The sequence below is a fragment of the Copadichromis virginalis genome, linkage group LG11, assembly GCF_057382275.1.
Source record: "Copadichromis virginalis isolate Kocher_CV1m ecotype Utaka linkage group LG11, C_Virginalis_male_GT1.1, whole genome shotgun sequence".
Classification (NCBI taxonomy): Eukaryota; Metazoa; Chordata; class Actinopteri; order Cichliformes; family Cichlidae; genus Copadichromis; species Copadichromis virginalis.
This window is the reverse complement of record NC_140628.1, coordinates 33,050,856-33,066,266: the sequence shown is the minus strand read 5'-3', so window position 1 is coordinate 33,066,266 and position 15,411 is coordinate 33,050,856. Positions and strand designations below refer to the sequence as shown.

The 15,411-nt window shown below is 42.7% G+C and overlaps 1 protein-coding gene across 1 annotated transcript; it reads left to right on the top strand.

Moving 5' to 3' along the window:
* Nucleotides 1-677: 677 nt before the first annotated feature.
* On the top strand, nt 678-15,112 carry prdm1a (PR domain containing 1a, with ZNF domain). Its single transcript, XM_085472102.1, has 7 exons — nt 678-812; nt 3,878-4,207; nt 6,142-6,261; nt 7,527-7,779; nt 11,355-12,436; nt 12,551-12,679; nt 12,797-15,112. The coding sequence occupies exons 1-7, from the start codon at nt 786-788 to the stop codon at nt 13,400-13,402; spliced, it is 2,547 nt and encodes an 848-aa protein (XP_085328228.1). The 5' UTR covers nt 678-785; the 3' UTR covers nt 13,403-15,112.
* Nucleotides 15,113-15,411: the final 299 nt, after the last annotated feature.

The window sequence follows — 15,411 nt, the reverse complement described above, 5'->3', positions numbered from 1 at the left end:
GAGCAAGTTATTTGAAGGGGAAGATGCAGAGCGACAGAGAAAGGGGGAGAGACAATAAAAGAGAGAGAGAGAGAGAGTACTTTTAAGTTCTTTTGCAAGAGCAGCAAGAGCAAACCAGTCCTGCCCCCTAGAGGTATACGCAAAGTGTGTGTGTGTGTGTGTGTGTGTGTGTGTGTGTGTGTGTGTGTGCGCGTGCGTGCGCGCGTGTGTTACTGTGTGTGTTTAGCTGAGGAAGAGAGGGATGTCCTGTGACAGTGACTCAAAGTTTCCTCCCCCAATACATGCACACACACGCATGCACACACTCTCACGCACACATATGTTGTTGTTGTTTACTCCTTAAATGCTTTGAATGGACACACTCACAGAGAAAGAAACTCCTAAACACAAAAAAAACACACTTATATTCACACATAATCATAATCACTGCAAAAAACAAAACAGGCAGGGGGACAAAAGGCTGTGTTTTCAGTGTTGTGTGTATGTCGGCGTCTCTGTGTGTGTATAGCTTATGGCCTCAGGTGAAAGCACATGCTGCTTCCTTCCAAAGAAAAGTTGGTGTGTGTGTTAGGAAGGAGAGAATGAGGGGGGTGGAGCCAAGAGGAGGAGCTATAGACTTCTGTCTCGCACATACACTCACTTCAGAGTACACACACTCGCATTAGTGTGGATATCAGCACCCGGAGCTGGAAGGACAGAAGGAGCGGAGAACTACTGCACCTGTCCCACACACACACGCTATCTTCACAGACATACAGGGAGAAAGGATCTGACCGGACGTCCCTATGTGTGGATGGGACCAGAGTTATACAGTAAGTGTGGAGCATTCGTTCGTATGCTCAATTTTTTTTTTACATTTTTACTAAAAGATACAGAAGAACAAAGATTGATTTTTTGCTTTTGTATTTTTTTTTTCTTTTAGTTTTAGAGAAACTAAATAAAAATTTCAGAATTTAGAGTAGAAATAAAACTTTAAGAGTTTTTTTTTGTGTGTGCTTTTTAATCCAGTTTAATATACTTTTAAGCTTATTTTAATCTCATTTTCAGCCTTGTTTTCTGAACATTAGGACGATTTTTAATTAGAAATTTGAGGTTGCAGCCAACGTGACTTCATTTTTCTAATAAGATTTTTCTTAAAATGGTTAGCTGCTGCTGCAGATGCTTTTACTAGTTTGAAAAACTGAGGTATTACAATGTTTGTTTAGCAGCTCAGTTATTTTCACATATTTGACGTATTTTCTACATATTTTTACAAATCAATCATTGTTTGTTCATGGAAACATGTGATTTTTGTTATAACAGTAGTGTTTTTTCCCCCACATGAATTTCAGAAAAAAACAGTCTTGGCATGATTCCTCATGTCTGTTTTTTCAGGTTTTTAGAATTTAATGTTGTTATTTAATGTCATTTTAATGTGAAATCTGGCTGCCTGTATGCAGATTCGCCTTTTACATATTTTTCAGTTGCTCTACATGTGCAAACAGTGAATTGTTTCTTGGTTCTTGGTTTCACTATTAGTTTTCAATGTTGCAGCTGTTATGCAAAGTAAATTCAAGAGAGATCAAATATTGTATTTTCATAACTGATCACTTTCAAGTGATCTTCATTTTAATAACAAATTGGGCAGAACCTGTTGTTCGCTTAGCGTATCCTTTGTAGTAAAAAAAAAAATCCAGCCGCTGATTGGGAAAAATCTTTCTCACTGGAGTTTTTATTGTTTTGCTAGTCAAAAATTAGATTTTGTGGTTTTAAGATACTTAAATGTATTTTGGGTGATTTGCTTTGTTACAGCCTGGCAAGTCAGACTGTTACAGTCAACATACTTTAAGATTCTGGGTTTAGAAACTACTTTTTGATTGCAATTCTGGAACAGGAAAGTCAGTTGCATTGGTTGCAAGTGCTCAAAAGTGTTGTCTTCTATAAAAGTGTTAAAATTTGAAAATATAAGTCTACATTTTCAGTAACTAAGGGTGTTTATAGAGTTTATTTTCATGTGTAACTTTAGTATCTGTGTGCTGACTGTTTAAGCACAAAGTTGTTGAATGTGAGGGAAATATTCTTTTTTGTGGCTTCAGAAGCATTTGCAGACCTGAGTGTGCTCACTGAAGATCTGCTGCTTTCTGCTGCTCTGCGTGGGACAAGCAGCATGTTTGTCCCTTTGTGGATATCTGCCTGTCCCTGTATGTGCGTGTGGGATTGTCTTGGGTGGGATCACGTTTGAAGTTTTGTTTGCGCTGCTGTGGCCCCCCAAATGGAAAAGTTTTGACGCTCCCTTCCTCATCACTCCCCCGTCCATTACTAACATACATACACACACACAAGCTGGGAGTCGGGATGATTTGCCGGTTCCGCTGCAGTGCCACTCTGCTTCCAATTTTAGCTTCATTCAGACACAGACAGCATTTCCTTCCTCTGTCTTCAACCCCAGGGAGAGACACGGAGGAGGGGGAATTAAGAGGGAGGAAATACGGAAGATGTTAGCGTCACATAATCTGAGTAGATTCATCACATTATCCAGCAAAGTCCAAATTTCTTACATGTGTAAGCTAGTTAAGCTCCAAGTTGCAGTGTCGTTGTCTTTCTGAGTAAAAGCATGGGAGAAAACGACCGCAAACAAAACAGGAAAACTTTCTTTGCTTCAGGAAAAGAAAGAAAGTTAGAGACAAAGAGGTCACTTGGAAAGTTTGCTCAGACCGTTAATTACTTTTTGTTATATTGTTCTTTTAAACATCGGGTCGATTTTTTGAGGCTCAAGCATAGAACTTCGTTTACGCTTGATCTTTTGTAAAGGGGAAAATCTCATCGACAGCGCAGCTTGTAAAAACTACACACAGTTCTTCATATGGTTTGGGATTTTCATAATCATATTTCGTCACTATGTGTGAGAACACAAGCTCAGTTCCTCATCAGTTGCTTTTCGTTACCGCGCTTGATCGTTGTCTCCTGAGGTATCCTACGCTCCTATATCAGCCTGAGTCATGTTCAGTTTCACCTTGAAGACATCACTCAATTCTGATAACAAAAAAGCTTTGTAATACAAACACCAGTAAGACCAGAAGGGCCATTTCAGGTGATTAAAATGATTGGGACTGTAGTCAAAGGAATGAATTATTACAATGCTGGATTAGGAGTTTTATTTGGAAAATGGTATGCATTTAGATTATTAGATCATTATTATTATTAAAATGAGCTGGTCTTTACTAGAGTCATGACAAAATGAAGACTGGAATTTTGTCATTTCTTTCCCCTAATTGTTTCCCAAATTAGTTAACATTTAGTCTAAATAGTTGACAAGACAAGCAGCTTCCTGTCTTTCCCTTAGTGTGCATGTTCATTTACGCGTGTGTGTAAGTGTGTCTATATGTGTGTATGTCTGTGTGTGTGTGACTGTAGCATTAGTCAGACCCCCTCCTTTCTCACTGAATCACCACACATAATAATCACATCTCTTCCTCTCCTCTTTGTCTTTCCTGATCTCTTCTTTCGGAGTTTATCTTACATCATTCCAATCCTTTTCTTTCTTTCCTCTTATCATTTCCTCCCATATCTCCTTCTCTTGTGGTAGTTTTTCCCACCACTCCCAGTTTCTACTTTCTCTTTTTTTCTCTTCTTTAACTTTTTCTTTTTCTTATTTGCCTCTTGCTGTCCCTTCTTCCTTTCTGTTGCTTTTTTACTGTCTGTCTCGATTGATCTAGTTTCCTTTTCCTTTCTTCCATCTACTCGGCTTTCTTTCTCTTACTTCTTTCTTTTTTTGTTCTATTTTTGCAATGTCTTTCTTAATTTCAACTATTTTTCACTTGCTGAGCTTCCATTAGTGGAAATATTTAGATAAAAGTGATCAGAAGTAACCTTTTTCGCTCCTGCCTTTCCTGTCCAGGCGACCTCTCATAGCTCGGCCATGTTGACCAGTGAGGGGGCGCACACCATGGAGCAGGACGACGCACGCCACGGAGCCAAGATGGCTTCCTCTGCCACCAGCACAGGCTCAGGTGGAGCGGGCACGATGACAGATAACGACGTCGACATGGAGGAAGCAGACATGACACAGTGGACAGAGGCAGAGTTTGAAGAGAAGTGCACGTATATTGTCAAAGACACGGCATGTGAGGCGGGCCCAGACGGTGATGCCATGATGATGTCGACGACCAGAGCCGAGGCTTCGCTGCCCCGTAACTTGGCCTTCAAACACCTGGCTGGCAGCAAGGAGGTCAGACTCTCTCTCAAACTCACAAACGCACACACACGGGCACATGCTGGCAGACAGACAAACTTTCTCTCCAGCCAGAATATTTCATACACATTGAGGCAGAGAAAGGCATCTGTACATACACACAACTGTGAGTCAGACATGGGTCATGTAATAAAAAAGGGGTCAGGTCTCGTAAAACTTCACACACACACACACACACACACACACACACACACACACACACACAGAGGCATTTATGTGTGCGTGGGTGTGTGAAACATCAGAAACAGATTTGACTTACAGTGCTGTTTTATCAGCTTGTATCTATCCATGAAAAGGATTGTGTCATCTGAGAAAAATTATGGCGCCTTGATCGCAATTGTTTCAAGTCATAAAACTACTTGAAATACCGAACCATGCAGGCAGGGGGCACCATCAAGCCTCTCATCCAACACAGTGCATCAGACTGTTTCCATCTGCTCGTCTTAAAACTGCTGAATGAGAAAGTGTCAGAGTGTGATTTGAGCTTTGATCACTCAAATGCTTCATATGAAGCATTTGACGATTTCCTGTACTGTAAATATTTCTTTACTAACCAATCGCCCACTACATGATTATAGATAAGCTTAAAGTAATAGACTTTTTTTCACTGATCTAACTGGGGGTGGCAAAGTCAAAATGTCAACAGGCAATGGATGAAACTTGATAACAGGGAGAGTGAACAGAACCACCATGACTCTTAGAGTGATAAGAGTGGTTTGCAGCAGCAAAGGGTTAAAAAGCATTTAATAATGTTCCAGAAAACAATCAGATATCCAAGTGACTAAGAGCAAAAATAAGCAATTTAAAAAAAAGCTTGTTTCCACTTTAGAGATTGTCACAGATAGGATATTTTAAAGTAGAAAAGCCACAGCACTTCTATGCTGTGTTTCAAGGTATTTTAAAGATGCATGACTGTCGCTCAGAAAATGTCAGTTTTGGCACTTGGGAGGTTCCCAGTAAAGCTGCGTGATGTCATTGATTTTTTTCACCAGGCGATTAGCAGTGGGAAGCTGAAGAGAACTTTACAAGCTGATATTCTATCAGATAATATTTAAGAGAGGGAAAAAAGGTAAGGCTGAGGATGGCAGCTTCTAGAAAGAAAGCTACATTATGTTCAAAGTGAGAGAGAGAGCTTTGTAAAAGCCTGTTAATAAGTTGGGTTTTTTTTAATCACATGCTAACACATTTTCATGTCTGGTCCTATTGAGGGAAAAATGGGGATTTCCCATGTCATCAGGGAACGAGGGGGTTTGGGAAAGACTTCTGTTTGTGTGGGTTAAGCATGAAGAAAATGTGTGTGAGTGCATTTCTCTACCATCCATGGCTGGAGCCAAACGTCTAGTCACCACATAATCCCTTGCTTTTCTTCTTCTTCCTTTTCTTCTTCTCACCTCTTGCTCTTTGATTGAATCAGATGACAGAGTGAGAAAAAAGGAGAAACATGGTTGTTGGTTTTTTTTTACCCAAGTATCTGAATGCTTCCTCTTGAAGCATGTGAAGTGGCGGTGGTTTTGGTTTGATGTGGCAAGCAGTAGAGGTGTAAGGAGAGAGACAGAGGGAGAGACTCGAAGAAAGAGATTTTAGTTTTGTCTTCAGCCATTTGCAGTCACACACCAACACAGACGCTCCAGATGAACTCAAGTGTGGAGCTGGTTCATTAATCATTGTCTCTGTTGACAGCTGGTTGACGCTGTGTGTCTGAGTCTGTATTTGAAATAAGACTTAATGAGACTTAATGATATGTACTACAGATGGCTGTGCAGATATTATGAAAACACATATTCCACACACCTGAACGTCCTCTTCAAACATTTCAGACTTCATCATCATCACCCAATCCACTTCAAACATCCTGTTTGGCCTTGACGTGTTTTTCCCTAACCTGTCTATATGTGCGTGTAATCGTGCAGGTGGCTGGCGTGTGCAGCAGAGAGTACATCCCCAAAGGAACTCGCTTCGGTCCCCTGGTGGGCGAGATCTACACGGCTGACAGCGTCCCCAAAGACGCCAACCGCAAATACTTTTGGAGGGTGAGCACAAACATCAAAGATACACACAACAGCAGAAACACATACTTCCTCAGAAGCCGGAGAGACCCCTTCCTGTGACGTCACGCACATCTAAAGTCAGTCACCGAACAGGAAATTGGGTTTGCTGTTTTCTGTGTGTGTGTGAGTGTGTGTGTGAGTCTGTTCAAGGAACGGAGATGAGGATGTGATGTCAGCGTATACAAATAGCATGTCACGCTGCCGTTCCTGTAAGTCCACACACACTGACACACACTGTTCGCCAGAAGACGCTCCATCACTACCAGTAACTGACAATGCGACTTCACATACTCAAAAACCATCTACCTGACCACCGCCTACACAGTGTGTGGTGTGTGTGTGTGTGTGCGTGCATGTCTGTGTGTGTGTGTGTGTGTCTGTGTGTGTAGTATGTGAACCTAACCACAGTTCCATTCATGCTCATATCTCACTTTCTCTCACACACACACACACGCCAAGCCAAGAAAAAAACGAGTTATTAAGACAGAGAACGAGAGAGACAGAGAGAGAAAGGGGGAGGAGAGGCAGAAAATGAGTTGGTCTTTCCTTTCCCTTTTCAATATAAAAGAGGATCTCCTCCTCCTCACCACTCTCTGTCTGTCTCTGTCTGTTCTTCTGGCTCAAAGAGATGAAAGTGAAGAGAGGGAGATGGTAAGGAATGAAACCATTAAGAAAGAGACGAGAAAAGATTTAAGATGTATGTATGTGATGCAGTTTATAACCAGTGGTGTCTGCTTGGTGGCAGCTACTTCTTTGCTACATGATAAGTAAATTATTTTGCTTTATTACTTCAATCAAGTATTCTGACAAACATGCAGCTGTTTTTACTTGTTTAGTTGTTTTCTGACTGATTTTTTTTAATCAATGAATTGCTTCTTTACCAGCATTTTAGCCAGTTGTTTAACTTCTTCTCCTAATTTTGCTAGTTCACTATTTTAATTAAGCGGTAATGTTACTTATTTAGATATTTGCTTTGTTAGCTACTTAAATTAACCTGTTTATTCATCAAATTGCTAGCATTGTAATTAAGATGTAATAAGTGAAGGAGGGGGTGAAATAAGAGTGAAATAAGTTTTTTGCATGTTACTGCTTTGTTTCTTCTCATAAGACCTGAATAAGCATAAAAAAGGAACAAAGGACAAGGGATTTATATTATTCTCCCTTTTTTCTGTTAAATTAACTTCAGTGTAATCTTACATTCAGGTAAATTAACTCACTATTATTTTTTTCTTCCTCTCTCTTTTCAGATTTATGTGGACGGAGAATTTCATCACTTTGTCGATGGCCTGGATGAGACTCGCTCCAACTGGATGCGGTATGTGAACCCGGCCCACTCGGCAGCAGAGCAGAACCTGGCGGCGTGTCAGAATGGCATGGAGATTTACTTCTATACTGTGAAGCCTGTCCCAGCTGGTGCCGAGCTGCTTGTCTGGTACTGCCACGACTTTGCCCGACGCCTGCACTACCCACCGTCTGGGGAGCTGATGATGCAGAAACTTAGTAAGTTCCCGTGATTTGACATTTTTTGAAACCACAAAGTTGATGAGTAGAAGTAGTGACATTCACTGGAACATTAATCATTAATTTTTCTTTCTGAAGTTAAACATAATTTGTTATCTGACATCTCGTGTGGTTAAAACTTACTACAGCATTCACTTGCTGTGAAAGAGCAGCATGCATTATTACTCGCCTGATGCACTGACCACCGCACATAAAAAACATGAAATCAATAGTCAGTGTAGGTGTGTTTGTCTTGACTGTGTCCTGTCGCCGCTCTTAAACCCTAGCAGTGTTTTTGAATATAGCTGTGTCTCCTTCCTCTCTCAACATTAGCCTGTCATTATCTCTCTCACACACACACACACACACACACACACACACACGCACTCAAAAGTACAAGACCAACAACCTTTCATCTCTGTCAGTATCAGCGTTGTATTTTTGCTTGTGTGTGTGTGCTAGTGACAGTGTAATTACACAGACAGGGGATACGGCCCCTAATGCCACAGTCTTACACGCTTAAAGACCCGCTTTTAACATAAAAGCTCGCACACACGTGCACGCACAAAACCTTGCTCAACCTCTGCAGAAGAGTCGGAGAGTGTGTTTGCTTGACTGCGTGTTTTCGGTGACCTTTTGACGGGAAAAACTTGCTCTCATAAGAGTATATGCAAAATGCACATTAACAAGTATTAAAAAGAGTTCTCAAATATTTGTGCTTTATTTCATACTAATGGTATTTAACTAATCAGTCTAACCAATAAAAAAGCTTAATCTCAACCTTTAAACACGGCCGACTAACTACGCTCATTCACTGTAGTTGAGCTGATCAAAGGGAGACCGAGCTAAGAGGAAAACAAAGGCAGAGAGTGGGAGCTGAGTGGTTTCCAGGTGTGACAGCAGGCTAATAGTAGTGTTAAGCTGGCAGAGGAACTAGCACACCCAGCCAGAGTGACTCCACTGCCCAGGGAAAAATGCGCATGACCTGGGGCACAGAGGCAGGAGGTACCCACGATCCCTTTGCCTGCCTCCCCTCCCCGCAACTCAGCGTGTATACAGTAGAAGTGTTGCCTTTAATTAGGTTCCCCTGTCAGTTAAGCCCCACAGGCTTTGTTGACCTACCAGTGACTTGAATACCGATTCTTACCTGCAGCAGAAACAGTTGTTTCATTTGACTCCATTTTTGTCCTGGAGCTACCACACAAGTTTCTAGCCCTTTTTCATTTATTTTTTTTTTACTTCTACTGATCTTTCATTCCTAAAATGAGTAAAACATTTGACTGTTGGTGTTGCCCACTACAGTTAAGCTTTACAAACGTTGTCAGAAATAATGTCATTGGCTGAGTAAAACGAAGAAGAAAAACCACAATCTTTCTGACTAAGTAACGTTAAACTGAAACTCAGTTAAAAGGGCAAAAGGTAAAAGAAGAGGAAGCTGCTTTGCTGAATTTTAATAGTCATGCTGCCCACCGAATGTGATACCATTAAGTCATCGAAGTTTATTAGTGATTTTAGTCTATTTAACGTTGCTTTACCGGCATCGACTGTTGTAAAATATTGTTATTTTTCACCGATTTGTTGCTTGAGGAAGTGGACTCATTTTGTTCGCTACTAATGCAAGTAGATGCGCCCGAAATGAACCGCTTAAATACTAAATAAGTTCCACGTTTTGGTAGGGTAGCTAGCTAATGCAAATCTAGGCACTAGATAACCATTATAAACTAACTCTTTGCAATAATTTGGTAGCCTACCCACTAGATTATTTTGGGGCTTTCAAACCATTTCATTTTTAGAGAAATTAGTCTACACTGCAAAAACTAAAATCTCTGATACCGCCCACTAGATTCTCATCAAAGTTTTGCGTTTTGCTCGTTGTAAAATGTTACATGTGTCCTTAAGGAGGCACTAGAGCTTCTGTTCCGAACCGAGCGACAACCTGTATTATATTCCCGAGGAGCGCAACGATGACAGTTGTTTGTATCATATTTTTCTTTCTGGTTTTAGCTCTTTCTAGCGCAGTCATAGCAAAACCAGACATATGTATGTGTTTAAGTGTGTGAGCAAAATGAGTGAGCATGCACCACAGTTTTACTCCCTCACTTTCTCCTTTTTCTCTTTTTGTCGCCGTCATATGCGCTCTTGAAGTGTTAGCGCTGGAGAGCACCTGTCATCCATGTGTGTGTGTGTGTGTGTGTGTGTGTGTGTGTGTGTGTGTGTGTGTGTGTGTACATGCGTTGTGTTCAAAGACACTCTCTCTTCCCACACACACGCACACAGTCAGGAGCGTGACATGCCACCATATTTATAGCCACCCTTTTCACCTCAAACACATGCACACAAGCTTGCTGCTCATGTGTGTGCGAGCGTGTCAGCCAATCACGCTGATATATTTGCCACTTAAAAAGACTAGAAAGAAGGTGGAGGAGGGAATGAGAGAGGTAGAGTTGCACCTCCTACCCCCCTCTGTTGACTACTTGAACTTCCTGGCAGAAGGGCCGTGTTGACAGATTGATATCTCCAAGATGGCTGCCCTGTTTGTTTTTCAGAAGAGGGATGGAGGGAGGAGGTAGAGAAGGAGGAGTAAGACTAACTGATAACCTCAGTGTTTACACACTGTCGCTATACTGCTGACAAAAGGGTCACTGACTATGTGTGCAACTGTGAGTGAAGGGCTGAATCAGGAGGAGTTAAGCAAATTTCACCAGTACTGGCACTTAAGATTAACTTTGACATGCTCCGTCTCTCTCAAACACACACACTTGCAATATCACACACGCATGTCCCTCTGGGCGACCTCGTAGTAAAAACTTGACTGCCCACTAAATGAGCTTATAGGTAATACACAACGGCATTTTAAGAGCCCATCTGTGGCAATTTAACAGCCGAGATGTGCTGCGAACTGACATCCCGGGGCTTTTAGAGTGTATGTGAGTGAGCTCGCCTCCTAATCTACTCTTTCATCATACTGAGAAGACAGTAGGTGCGAGTGAGTGAGGAGGAAGCGCTTTAATTTAACCTTCGACCCGGAAACAATAGCAAGTGGCCAGGAAAATGAGGAGAGCAGGAGCTTGATCAAACGTGTGTGTGTGCTGTCCAAAAGTGGAAGAGTCAACAAATCAGACAGAGGCCTTTGTCTGGAGGCGCCTCTGTGTGTGTGTACCTTGTCACATGGTGTAGGTGTGTGTATGTGTGTTTATGGAGGGCAGGTGGAGGCCAAGTTTTTTCTTAGTATATCTTTAGCAGGAAACCTTCCATCAGCCCTCTCTGTCGGTCTGCCACCATTTGATTTTATCTTGATTTTATAGACACACACACACACACAGAATGCCTAAAGGGAGCTGTCACACCTCACTTCCCGTCTTTTGGCCCCACACTCGTTCGTCAAATCTGTCACGCTAATTGCCCCACTGAGTTACTAATGGTGTTTCTTAACACAGAGTTGCACACATCTCTACTACAGAGATTTTTATGTTCTTATAAAGAAGTTGTGATTTAAATGCCAAATGTTTTTAAAATCATTTTTTTGATTTGACAAACCCCTCCCTGACCATTTTTTTCTCTGTCTGTCCCTTCAGAGCAGTCTATTTTGGAGGTAAAGCAGCAGCAGGTGAGCAATGAGGAGCATGTGCAAGAAACATCCAGCCCGTCCCCTGTCGCAGTGACCCCCACCCCACCAAAGAAAGAACACAGTGTTCTTTCTATTCTGCGTGGCACCTCATCTTCGTCGTCCACAAAGAGGGAGCCCAACAGGCCGCTTCCCACACGTCCACGCTGTGCCGACAGCCCCGATCGTCTCCTGTACCCTCGTGCCCTCTACCCACCTCTCAGGGCCCACCCTCAAATATCTGAGGACTTCCTCAATCACAAAGCTGCCCGCCTTGCTTACCCCTCAACTCACTCGCCTGGCAACCAATCCTCAGCCACACCTAGCCCATCAGCAAGGAGCAGCCCAGAGAGCAGCCCTCACGGAAGCCCCTCTGGTGCAGCACCATCGCCTGCTTCCTTCTATCCCACCGGACTGGGAACCTATCCTGGTTATTCCCCACCGTCTGCCCCCCTCTCCTCTCCCTTCTACCCTCCAGGGGCCCCTTACTCACGTTATCTTATGCCCCATCACTATCCTCTCCCTGGTGGTGGCATCCCAACTGTAGGAGGAATCTTTCCCAGGATGTATCCCCTCTACAGCAACCTCCTGCCCCATCATGTGCCCCTCCTGCCTTCTGAAACACAGAGGCGCTTCCTAATACCTGACCCTGTGCACCCCTCCTCCATTTCTGGCCACAGAGACTTCCTCCTTCCAGGGCCCACAAGTGCCTTCTCAGCTGCTACTTCTCTGAGAGACACAACAGGTCCTCACAGCACTTATCCCAGGCACCCTCACTCTCATGGTTCAGCCCACGCTCCCTCCAGCGGCTCCCCGACTGCAGGCACAGCACCTCCCAGTGAGCAGGTGCCCACTAAGCCTACCTCAGCCCTGCTGGGCAACACCAGCGAGCGTTGTCACGATGACGAGGCAATTAACCTGACCAAGGTGAAGCGTGGTGCAGGCTCAGCAGGCTACAAGGCACTGCCTTACCCTCTGAAGAAGCAGAATGGCAAAATCAAATATGAGTGCAACGTGTGCAGCAAGACCTTCGGACAGCTGTCAAACCTGAAGGTAGGTTTTGGCTGTCATGTGTTTTTAGCTTATTATTAGTCCTGCATGCTTTTTGAATCACAATGTTATCTTTAGCATGTAGAGACGGGGTTTTTTTCTCTTCTTGTCACGCAGGTTCATCTTCGCGTCCACAGTGGGGAGAGACCTTTCAAATGTCAAACCTGTAGCAAAGGCTTCACTCAGCTGGCTCACCTGCAAAAACACTACCTGGTCCACACTGGGGAGAAGCCACATGAATGTCAGGTGAGAAAATATCACATTTATTGCTTTACCAGAGTGCTAATGAGCATAGATGACTGTTAACTGGTGGGTTTCTACAGGGTTCTGACAGGGTTTCTTTTTTTGCTTCTCATCATTCAGGTTTGTCACAAGCGCTTCAGCAGCACCAGCAACCTGAAAACTCACCTGCGCCTTCACTCAGGGGAGAAGCCCTACCACTGCAAACTCTGTCCTGCTAAGTTCACCCAGTTTGTCCACCTTAAGCTGCACAAGCGCCTGCACTCCCGCGAGCGTCCACACAAATGCCCCCACTGCCATCGCCACTACATCCACCTGTGTAGCCTGCGACTTCACCTGAAGGGCTATTGTTTGGCTGCAAGCTCCAGCTCTGGAAGCCCAGCCATTTCAAGCCAGATTGCCTTGGAGGAAGTGCACCGCGCCAATGAGGAGATTGAGCGCTTTGACGTCAGTGAACACGCTGAGCGACTGGAGCAGTTGCAGGGAGGGGTGGAGATGGAAGCCATGTTGGAGAAGCAGGTTTTGGGGATGCTATGGAGGGAGAGTGACATTAAGTCCTCAAACTTCCATCCCCACCACAAGAGTAAAACCACTGAGCTTCGGTCTGCAGGTTATGGTGCGTACGAGTCCCCAAACGAGACGTCGGTCATCAAGATGCGGCACAGCAGTCCCATCCCCCCACTTCCTGCCAACATAACTGTCAAGCAGGAATCAGAGGATCACGCTTAAGTGACCTTTTTGCACCTGAGAGACATAGAGCCAAGACTGCATGGTGGACTGGGTTGCCAGGAGCAACAACTGTAAATATGTCTACCTGGTTGTCATGAGTAGTGACATCATGACCACTCCAGGGTTTAAACCTTTCAGGGACTCACGTACTCAGGGCTGCACTGTCCCATGACTACTTAATGGTTTCAGCATTTATTATACTTAGAGACAATCATGTACACAGGATTTACCTGTAATGTTATTAATATAATGCTTTTATCATTGTTGTTCTTGTATTATTTTATTTTTAATTTCAGATGTCCGTGGGGTTTTTTGATCGTTTTGTTGTTATATACTTAATTTATTTTACTTTTATTTGTTGTCTTCAAAAGCAATATGTGGGATGGTTACATTGATTTTCTATAGTTTTTTTTTTTCCTGTGGCCATTTCTTTGTAGATAGTCACTCTCCCTATGCATATATCTGTCTTGTGACCTCTGACCTATAGAACCAGGGGTATCCATTCTTCAGGGTTTTACCTATTTAAATGTAGAAATCAATAATAGCAGGTTGAAAGGCTTAAGAGAGCTTGCCAAAGCGTGGCAGAGCAATTTGTTAATTTAGAAAGAAGACGTTTAACTCAGCCCTGCTTAATAACTTCTCTACGCCCTTTTCTGATGCCTACTTAATTTAAATGAAACAAGAAAGGGCATTTTTTTGTATATTTTTCACAACGGTTACCTCAGTGTGGATGCGATGAGTGTGTGTCTGTGTGTGTTTGCATTTAAAAGGACAGCTGAAGATGGGAGTTTTGTATTTATTTGCTTTCTTTTGCTACTTGAAGAAGAAGAACCAAATTGAACTGGAGTGCAGCTCTTCATGTGGTCCAAAGAAGAGGCACAGCCTGCTCAACGTGTAGCACATAACAGACTTGGGAGGCTGGTAAGCCACCTCCGTTCCCTCGTCCCTCCTCTTGTTTTGTTTTATCTTCTATTTAACGTTGTCAACACCCAACAGAGGTGTGAACGTCCTCACATTTAGGGATTTACAGTTGACACCAGAAACCAAAGTTCGCTTGGCTTTCATTTTAAATGCGCACCAAAAAAAATGGAAATATCCAAACAAAGGAAGGACTTGAGAAATCAAAATGCTGAAGAAGGGAAGGGATGATGTATTTTGTGTACATGGTGAGGTGTTCACTCTTTAGCTGTGGTCTTTCGTTGTGTTTCATGTTTTTGATTTTATTGTTGTTAATGTTATTTGTTAATACTTTGGTTGAGAAACAATGGCCCATTTCTTCAACCCTGCCCGTCCACTATCTCGTTACCGAACTGGCCTACACCAAAGCACCTCGGCCTTCCTTCATGCACTGGCCCCCTCGTCCTACTTTATATCTTCAGTGCCGATGCTCACACCATTCACACTTTGTACAATATATATGATACTGGTCATCATGGCATTAAGACCCAACTTAATGTTACTACAACGGTGCAACTGTGGTTTTCGTTAGCAGTTACACGCCAACACCCTGATCTCCATAGCTTCCTCCTCTGTTTCATCGTCTTTTTCTCTAACTAATGTTTGACCAAAGCGTGTCTTTCTTCGTTCAGAGCTTTAACTCCAGAGGAGATACCCCTGAAAACTGTCTCTGTTTACATTCTGTTTACATAGTTATTTATGAGCGAATATGTCAAAATGTGTAAATTATGATATAAATCTTCACTGTTGAAATCTAAACGATATGGCTCTGTGTGTTTTATTTTAATTTGGGGGTTGAAAAAAAACAAACATTAACTATACATGAACTGTACAGAAAATCTGATAAAAGGTGAATAGCAATGCTTACCTTTTATAATTATATTACTATCTGAATTTATAGCTGTATGTGCTGTAATTGTAGCATATATTTAATCATCAAAAAACACTTCATACAATCACTACTTGAAAGTACATCACTATATATCTACAAGTTATATTCCTGCCTAAAAGAAGCAGACAAAGCTACTTACAATTGCTTTTATGGGCCAAAT

What these genes read in the sequence shown, in the direction of transcription:
- prdm1a (XM_085472102.1), top strand. Translation starts at nt 786, where the DNA reads ATGTGTGGATGGGACCAGAGTTATACA. An exon ending in GCTGATGATGCAGAAACTTA is followed by an intron (nt 7,780 to 11,354) that starts GTAAGTTCCCGT and finishes CTGTCCCTTCAG; the next exon opens with AGCAGTCTATTTTGGAGGTA. An exon ending in AGAAGCCACATGAATGTCAG is followed by an intron (nt 12,680 to 12,796) that starts GTGAGAAAATAT and finishes CTCATCATTCAG; the next exon opens with GTTTGTCACAAGCGCTTCAG.